The sequence below is a fragment of the Micrasema longulum genome, unplaced genomic scaffold (genome assembly GCF_059751315.1).
Source record: "Micrasema longulum isolate JH-2025_06_02 unplaced genomic scaffold, ASM5975131v1 h1tg001479l, whole genome shotgun sequence".
Taxonomy (NCBI): Eukaryota; Metazoa; Arthropoda; class Insecta; order Trichoptera; family Brachycentridae; genus Micrasema; species Micrasema longulum.
Genome location: NW_028278664.1, coordinates 26,844 through 36,449, shown reverse-complemented (window position 1 = coordinate 36,449; position 9,606 = coordinate 26,844). Strand labels below are relative to the sequence as shown.

Genomic DNA, 9,606 nt, shown 5'->3' with positions numbered 1-9,606 from the left:
TTAACATACCACACACCTATGGCCCGTATGTGTCGGGAATATAATATTTATTTACATGTAAGGGCGGGCATATTGCCTTAAGGCAATTTCTTCCTACCTACCCAAATCGTTCAGTTTGAGAAAAGTACAAGTACATGAACATATTGAATCTTTAATGAATCTTTTAACATACGATTTTTTACAAAATTAAAAACAAAGATTAACAAAAAAAAAAAAAATAAAAAAATAAAACTAAACTATGAAGAGAGAAGAGGGAGTGAGAAGGAAAGAAGAAGGATGGAGGGACAACTTAAATTGTTTGATAGCGACATTTTAATCTTGACTTAAATGTAAATAAAAAAGGGGCGTCTCTAACATTAGTGGGTAGATTATTCCACAATTGAGCAGCTACTACTGTGAAAGAAGAGGCAAGAAATTAGAGCGATAAAAGAGTATTAAAAGGGTTCTCTCGTTACTAGAACGAAGATATATTCCGTGCTGTGATAGAGATTGGAAGAGCTCTCTCAGATAAACAGGCAAAGTAGGAATCTTTAAAATATTCTTAAGGAGTGAATGTTTCTTCTATGCCTGATACTGAGCCAGTGCAATTGCGTGCGATATTCAGTTGTGTGGTCGAATTTGCGAAGATCAAAGATATAACGTATACAAACATTCTGCAATCGTTCCAACTTATCAAGTAATACAGAGTTAGCATCTGGATAACATACATCTGCATAGTCAAGGAGTGGAAGAAGTTAGCTCTGGACTAATGTTTGCCAAACATTAATTGGCAAGAAATTCTGTAATCTTTTAAGTGAGTGCAAACAGCTATAAAGTTTACGACTAACTTCGTTAACCTGATCGTGCCACCCCAAATGCTAATGAATATAATACCTAAGTTTTTTGACTGAAGTCATGCATGGATTTTCTGTACCATCTATTTTGAAAGAGGAAGTGTGGAAAAATTAACTTTTTAATTCATTTTTTACTACCAACAAGTACAATTTATATACTGCCGAAAAAACAAAATTGTCATTTTTTAATTATACTCTCCCAACTTTTGCGAATAATCTCTTGGAATTAAATAATGGTTAATAAGTGCTCACGTATAACTTTTTTTCATTGCATTGTACACTGAATATTTTTTTTTTTTTAATATATAAATTTTAAAAAAACAAAAAATAATGTAATTTTTTCTATTTTGTGTAATTCTATAATTGAATATATATACTCGTATGCAGGCGAAATTGTATCGACGAATCGACTTTAAATTGTATGTTTTCTAGAATGTATTTTGTTGAATTACCTTATTAAATGAAATAAAATTATTTGTAAATCATTTATTTATTTTGAAAAACTATATGTGAATACAGTTAACAATCATTTTATTTATTTTTTTATATACTAATCCACTTTTATTTAACATTAAAACATACATAAAGAAATAAAAAATGAAACATTCTGGTTGAGCTTGCGAAAAAAGAGTCAGGTTCTTGTGTTTGGTTAGTAAACAAAATAATATAAAACAGAAACAAGAATGCATGATAAATAAAAAATAATAATTAAATACACAATTTAAAAAACATAATACATAAAGTATAAAATTAATCAATGTACACGGGCATTTATATAAATATATAAAAATATATATATACATTTATATAGTATAAATATGCATATTTTATGTATCTATATTTTCTTCACTTTTGTACAGGTTTAGTTAATTTTTTTTATTTTTTTTATTAATAAATTTCATAAAAGGTACATGTTTCTTTTAAATGCTATACCGATCTACTTTGTTTCATTATTATTGTTTTTTATTATTACTTTATACTTTGTTAAAAGCGTAGGCCGTCAAATAAATAAATATATGCCTATTTATTCAATACATCCGTTAACTACCCAAACCGTTCAATTCGAGAATATCAGTGGTTACAAGAACGTAGATAATTTTATTTTTTATTATTATATTATATAAAATATGATAGATCTGCCAGAGGGCCACCCCCTCTGCTCATATATCTTTTATAGTATTAAAAAAATATTAATAGTATTTTTTGATATATATATATATCAAACAGATTCCTCTAATTTAATTAAAATACTGCCATATTTTGTATTAATCACACAAACGGTGCTTCATTTTTTGTATTAGGTTAGAACTTTATACTCTAAAGAAATTATTTACTGTCAACACATCAAAACCACCATCTTCTGATTTTGTTGCATCGTCTGCATAATATGTGATGTTAAGGACCGTATCTCCCTAAGTCCTAGTTTGGCCACTTCCTTTATTCTTGAAACCGTTTTCAATATTTAATTTTGTTTTGTAAGAAACTTTTCAAGTTGTTTGGTTTATATTTTGTTGCGATATATTACGTTTTATTTTTGGTTTTTTTTTTTGCCGCTGTGTCCTTTTTAAATTAGACTGATCTTTTCATTGTATTGTTAATGTTGATTTTCTGTTCTTTGTTTTCAAAATTCTGTGTTTGGTTGAGGATTATTTTAATTGAAACCGCGCAAATTTCTCTGCCATCATCAATTAGATCAAATGTTTTTGTAGCTAAATCCCTCGATCGGGTTATAAACAACGTCCACTCGATTGGTTTCCTTCCTGTTAGGGCTAATGACCGGAGCACAATACGGTACTTTGAATAGGAATTTTAACTGAGATATTTTTACCCTACGGATGTGATCAGTCGGTGAAGCGTGAAAATCTAAACTTAATCGCAACCGAAATTGAATAATAATTGTGATTTAATTAAAAGGTTTGATAGGCATGCTTATTCAATTTATTTACATACGTTTTAATTTATATTGTATAATTAATATTGTTAGATTATTATTTGAGAGTTTAATTATAATTTAAACCTTCAGTACTCTAGCGGAGTCACTGCAATGTTGTGCAATCCCAAATGACCACGCGCCGGTCTGTCCGTCTACCACGTGGCAGTTGTTTTTATTTCTGTGGCTAGGGGCACTGCGGGCGAGATAGCTAGTACCCCCACAGATATATTTATCTATTCAGTGAGTACCACCTAATCTGTAGGATCAATATTCACAGAAAAAAAGATCGTATTGATATGTAGGGGAAGGCGGGGCTAGTTGTTACGGGGGCAAGTTGTTACATTCTAATAACTCCCCCACCACTAGGTTCCCACGCGCCGGTCTGTCCGTCTACCACGTGGCCAGTTGTTTTTATTTCAGTGGCTAGGGGCACTGCAAAATTAGCAGTTCACATGGAGTCCTGGTCCCGACCCTGATGTATGGGAGCTAAGTATGGACTTGGAAAAACAGGATGAAAGTAGGCTAAATGCTGTTGAAATGCGATCTCTCAGGCGAATATGTGGTAAAACTATGTACGATAGATGCACAAATGTTGAGATCCGTACCTTATGTAAGGCTGAGACAAGCATTATCGACAAAATCAAGAAAGGAGCTCTGCGCTGGTTTGGACATGTAGAACGAATGGCCAGCGAAAGAACGGCTAAGAATATTTACATTGCGAATGTTGATGGATGAAGAAATAGAGGTAGACCGAGAAAGACATGGCTTGAACAAATCCAACAAATACTTGAAGATGGACATCTCAAAAGTCTATGTATGAATGTAGAAGAAGCGAGATATGTATGCAAATATAGAGTGATGTGGCGTTCTATCCTCTCTGCCTACCCTTACGGAGAAACGGCGTGATGGTTTGTTGTTGTTGTATTTTTTTTTGCACCACAACAGCCCAGGAGGCCCAATTACAGTGGTGAATTACATCACAGAACACTCGGGGGACGGTGATTATGGCAAAGCCGACAGTTATGATGATAAAGCTAGGGTTTCCTAGGACAGCGGTGCCCGTATTTAACGGCCGTAGTGAACGGTGATGCGGTAGACAGCCGTCGTAACGTCGACTAGACAGTGATTTCTAGGGAAACGGTGTTAAATGGTGTTGATAACACCGTTTTCCTAGGAAACCACACTCTAGTCACCGTTACGACGGTTATCCACCGCATCACCGTTCACTACGGCCGTTAAAATACGGGCACGCTGTCCTAGGAAACCCTAGCTTAACGCTGTTATGGTGATGATAAAGCCAATAACATTGGCCATGACGATGCCTTTAACGATGACGATGACGATGACGATGATAATGCAGAGAAAGTCATTAATTTGAAACGTCATTTCTTTCCAGGTGTGATTCGGCCCGCTCCAGACCAGCGCCGGGCGCTCCCGTGATGGGCGGCGGCTGACGCTATGCGGTCATGGCTAACAGGAAGGCGGTGTACTCGCTGTGCGTGGCCTGCCTGGGCTTCGCCTGCTTCGCCATCGGCGCCACGGCCATCGGCCTGCCCATGTGGGGGTACTTCTACAACCGTGAGTACCACACGATCTTCATCATCCAAACCTTGAAAACTGTATATCTTACTAAATCTGATTAGATATTTGTAAATAGCCACTTACAGGCCTTCCCATGTCTACCGGTTTCGAGACGTGCCCGTCTTTTCGTTAGAACATCAATTGAACGTAGTTATGCAGAAAGCAGCCAGCCATAGAAAAGTGAAACTGAGATAATAGCACTTTTATGAAAAGAAGTCAAAAATAAAATTTACACGACAGTTGGAATTTTTTTGACTTTGACAAAAATTAAACAATGAATTCATGAGTTTTGAACTATATGACAAACAAGAATCTTATTATGTATTTGACCAGTTTAATTTATTTTTAAAGTACCGTAAGATTTTTTTAGTGTTGTGGGTGTTTTTTGCAAATTGAGAAATGCCGTTTTTGTGATCGACACTATTTTGAGAAGATGATTATTATAGTTTTTTTATGTGAAAGCGGTCTAGCTGTTTTTAGCAGAACATAGAATCGACTTTACTGCACCCGATAACACCAATATCGCCATTTTTTTAAATTGTGGACTGGATGCTTTCTGCATAACTACGTTCAATTAAACTAACATGCAAAACCCACCATAAGCCTTCAACATATGCCATGCATTTTAACCTTTTCCTCACTAAGCATCCAAAACCGTCCATGCGCTCAGTAGCTGCAAGACTTGTTGTAATCTAACTTCTATTTTTATAAATTTGTTTTTTATTAATTTTTAAAAAATATCATTCAAACTCTTAACTTCATTGTCAAATAAAAAAATAAAAAATGTAAACAGGGGCTAGATTTCTTATTGTCTATGCGCTCTGTAGCTGCAAGTCGTGCTGTAATCTAGCTCCTATATTTCATAATTGGAGACGAGGAACTATAATTCCGACCGTCCATGCGATCTGTAGCTGCAAGACGTGCTAGGATATTTATTTGTTATACAGCGTCCTTGAGGTGATTTTCACAAAAATGGCGCTATATAAATTATCCAAATATATATATCGGCGTTTTAAAGCATTGTTAGCCGATTGCGGGTAATTGTTACACTATATAGACAAAAAACGGATAGGTCTCTTTTATTGCGCATCCCCAATAAATATATTTCTCGTGAATTTCAAAAGCCAACTAAATTTTATGTTTCATAATACATTTAAACCATCCACTGAAATTGCATTTATGTACTGATTTGATCTGAGAATATTGATTTCTCTTAATTTAACAAGAGGCTCTCCGGGTCAAGTCAAATTTAACAAGGGGCTCGCGCGAGCCCTTCCGAGCCCCCTGCAGCCTACCCCTGTTTACATCCACACTTCCATCACATAAATTTCAACCCTAAATAAGACAGCGTTGTTGGATTTTATGGGTATTCATTACCCGTGCAACATTTTCCCCTCCTTGAGGTGGTTTAGTCCAAGGTAACTGTGCCATGTTCTGCTCCGTCGTGTAGTAACCTAATTGAATCCTTTTATACAACCACCCCTTTCCTTCCCTTATTGTGTTTCTCTCTCTGTTTCGTGTTTCTCTATAAATGATTGCGTATTTCACTCTAGTTTGACAGGCGTTTTCAATTTGTATCCCCCCGCCTGAGGCGTCCCTGGGGATATAAATAATTTCATCATTTTCACCGAAATTCCTCAACGTTTTTTACTAAATTTTATACATTATAGATTTACTGAATTTATTTAAGATTGTTAGCTTTACATGGAACTGCCAAAATCTATAAGCACTCATTAACTTCAAGGTACCTAGACGAATGACTCGTCAAGTACCTCCGTTAAGTTGCAACAATTCGCGAACCGTATACTCGTATAATGCCATTCTGAATCGACTCCATGTTCTCGGCAATAACTATTCCGACGTTGCTGATATTTTCCACTTAAAGTATAGCTTATCTAAATCAACTCTAATTAATCATTTCAAAGATGAAAAACGGTAATATACATTTTTTAGATTATAATGCTTTCTATGTTTACTTTTAAATGGGTACTATTAAGTATCATATTTTTTAATTTACTTTAATTGTCATTATTATTACTATTTTTTTTCAATTGATTTTTTTGAGACAGAATAATTTTATTGTATTTAATATACTTATATTTTGTACCTTGTAAAGAAAAATATATATAAATTCTTTTCCTTTTAAAATTTTATCTGCACACATTGTTTAACTATTTTTTTATATCTAAACTAGCTGACCCGACCGACGTTGTTCTGCCCGAACGTTGGCTTGCCTTGGAAAAATACTTTTTATTGATACGTGGGTACCTAGCTACGTGTTTGTGATTAAATTCCAAAACTAAACATTGTTCATATTCAAATATAAAACTAAGTAGGTACTTGTTTATGATTGAATTCCAAAACATAAAATACATATTTTTCAAATATGGCATTCTTTTTGCAAACGTCAAACTCCGGTCTTCTCACCAATAGAGGGGTGTACTTTTGTGAAAATAATTTTTTTTTAAATGTTTTGAATTTAATATTATTTTAGTATTACCAAAAATCCAATAAAAATAAACAAATGGATAGAAATTATAAGGAATTTAAGGAAAGAATCTGATTGATGTCCATAAAAAACAAATGCTGTTTGTAAACATTCAAAAACAAACTTTTTTATAGACATAAAAACAAGATCTTTCCATTTTTTTGTCAATGCATTCTCCTCGAATGCAACCCGGGTAGATCAATGAATAAAACATTTATGCTCTTTACTTCTTTTTTACACATTAGATTAAAAATTTTAACTCTTGTGTGGCTGTGATGTCACACTAGTCGACATAGGACACAAGACTTAATATTTCTCTCTCATTTTTTAAAATTATGATTTTGTATTTTTTGTAATCTTCAAATGGACATTTTCACACCCGATTTGTAAAGTAAAATTTGTATAACTATGCTAAATGTCAATACAAAAAATATTTAGCCTTGCTATGCGAAGAATGAATGTCCGCTAATTTAACAAAACATCTATACAGATGCCTTATACAAGAGAGCACGAATATAAAAGTCATAACAAGGAAGACAGAGATGCTGTTCTGCGGCGGGAGTCGTCTAAAACAGATTTAGTCTTCAGTCGGTTGATGGCAATGATGGGGGACGCACGCGCGTAGTATGAGCGGCGTATTTATGATTTTTTATTTATTTTTTTATAACAGAGCCAAATTATATGTTTATTCGCATACATTGTGGAAAAGGAATTATAAAACAGTATGTCTCTATGTTTTTAATTTTTTTCAAATGTCTGAACTTTAGAATATTCTGTCTTTTACTAGCGGTAACACGATGTTACATCACCGCGCGCAAAGGGATTATTTACCACAGTCTTTTAAGAGTTAATATCAACGAACAAGCGAAGCGCAAAGATCTACATTTCTCTGAAAACCGCACGTAAATCGGTTAAGCCGTTTAGAACAAGTTCAGTGACATCACACGTACAGAGGAATTATATATAAAAAGATATGTTCTTTATACAAAACTGCTGAGTTATACATAGAATAAGGAATAGTCCAGAAACCGCATACGCACATCAAACAGAAGGCGACTCAACAGTTTCATTGTAGACGTCGCTCAGTACGCAACTCTTGATTTGAATTCAACTATGCCGTGTTGTGTCCTTTTAAAGTTTAGAAATACTGCTAGGATCTTAAAGAAACATGATGCAATCACATTTCATCTGTAATATCCAAATGAATGTGTATATAACAAATGCATTACTTAAAAATTGAATTATTTTTCCATCCGTCAGATTGTCGAAGAAAAAAAATAAATATTTCGTTAGTGTTGCCAGAGCAGAATTATTTTTACCCTGCTTTGCTCATCTAATGGCAAGAACTAATGAAAATTAGACCTCGGATTAAACAACGCCGTGGGGCACATTTGAACGACATTATCTTTAAAACATCTAATATTATTTAACATGATATAAAAATATCCGTTTTATGTCAACTAAAATTTGTTTTATATTTTAAGTTCAAAGTTCATTAATTCAATTACTCTTTACTTATCTACTCTGTTGTGTCAATCAATGTTTTCGCGTGCACAATAAAATTTTAGAGTAATTAACAGATTACTTTTTTTACCTTACATTTGTGTTATGATTTTTTTTTCCCATCAAGCAACATTACCCGGCGACTTCACGAATACGCGCGGCGAAAGTAAGCCGGAGTGGGGGAATTATTGGACACAGTCCGATGTATTCAAATATGATTCTACGCTCCTTCTGGACTATTCTTAATTCTATGGTGTTATATAAATATAGTATTCATGTAAAATAATACTTTTATATTTAATTTTTAAGTTTTTCACATTATATTGAAATGTATATATTAGTTTCAATATGTATCTTTTTAATGTAAAAGGCACTGCGTGCCGTGTATATTAATACATAAATAAATATATAGATATAAATTCATACAAGACGGTGAAGATGACATAAAACTAACAAAAAATGCTGACACGCACAAATAAAATACCAGACAGCAACAACACTACCACATTAAAAAATCAAAGACAAACGCATGGCAGTCAAAAATACTATACAATAGACTTAAACACTACAATGACTTACCTCACCACAAAAATCAAGTTGAAAAAGAAAAATATGACTACTCTAACCAGACGAGACTTAATAGGACGATACCTTAAATTATTTCTTCTGTAAAGCTAGGGTTTCCTAGGACAGCGGTGCCCGTAGTTTAACGGCCGTAGTAAACGGTGATGCAGTGGACAGTCGTCGTAACGGTGACTAGAGTGTGGTTTCCTAGGAAAACGGTATTATCAACACCATTTAACACCGTTTACCTCGGAAACCACTCTCTAGTCGACGTTACGACGGCTGTCCACTGCATCACCGTTCACTACGGCCGTTAAAATACGGGCACCGCTGTCCTAGGAAACCCTAGCTTAACCCTAGCGGGTTTTTTAAAATAATAAATAAATACATTTTTATGATTGTTACAAGAGGCAAAATTAGCAGTTCACAATGGAGTCCTGGACTCGACCCCGATGTATGGAAGCGAAGTATGGACTTGGAAAAACAGGGATGAAAGTAGGCTGAGTGCTGTCGAAATGCGATCTATCAGGCGAATGTGAGGTAAAACTGTGTACGATAGATGCACAAATGTTGAGATGCGTACATTACGTAAGGCTGAGATAAGCATTATCGACAAAATCAAGAAAGGAGCTCTGCGCTGGTTTGGACATGTAGAGCGAATGGACAGCTAAATAACGGCTAAGCATATTCACAATGCGAATGTC

At 34.4% G+C, this 9,606-nt stretch overlaps 1 protein-coding gene across 1 annotated transcript in view; it reads left to right on the top strand.

Moving 5' to 3' along the window:
- Positions 1-4,166: 4,166 nt before the first annotated feature.
- Positions 4,167-9,606, top strand: part of LOC148275245 (uncharacterized) — a gene marked incomplete at its 3' end in the record, with an annotated part of 31,785 nt that continues 26,345 nt past the window's right edge. The window contains exon 1 of the mRNA XM_088235963.1: positions 4,167-4,344. Coding sequence (XP_088092089.1) covers positions 4,233-4,344 — 112 coding nt within the window. The remainder of the gene's footprint in view (positions 4,345-9,606) is intronic.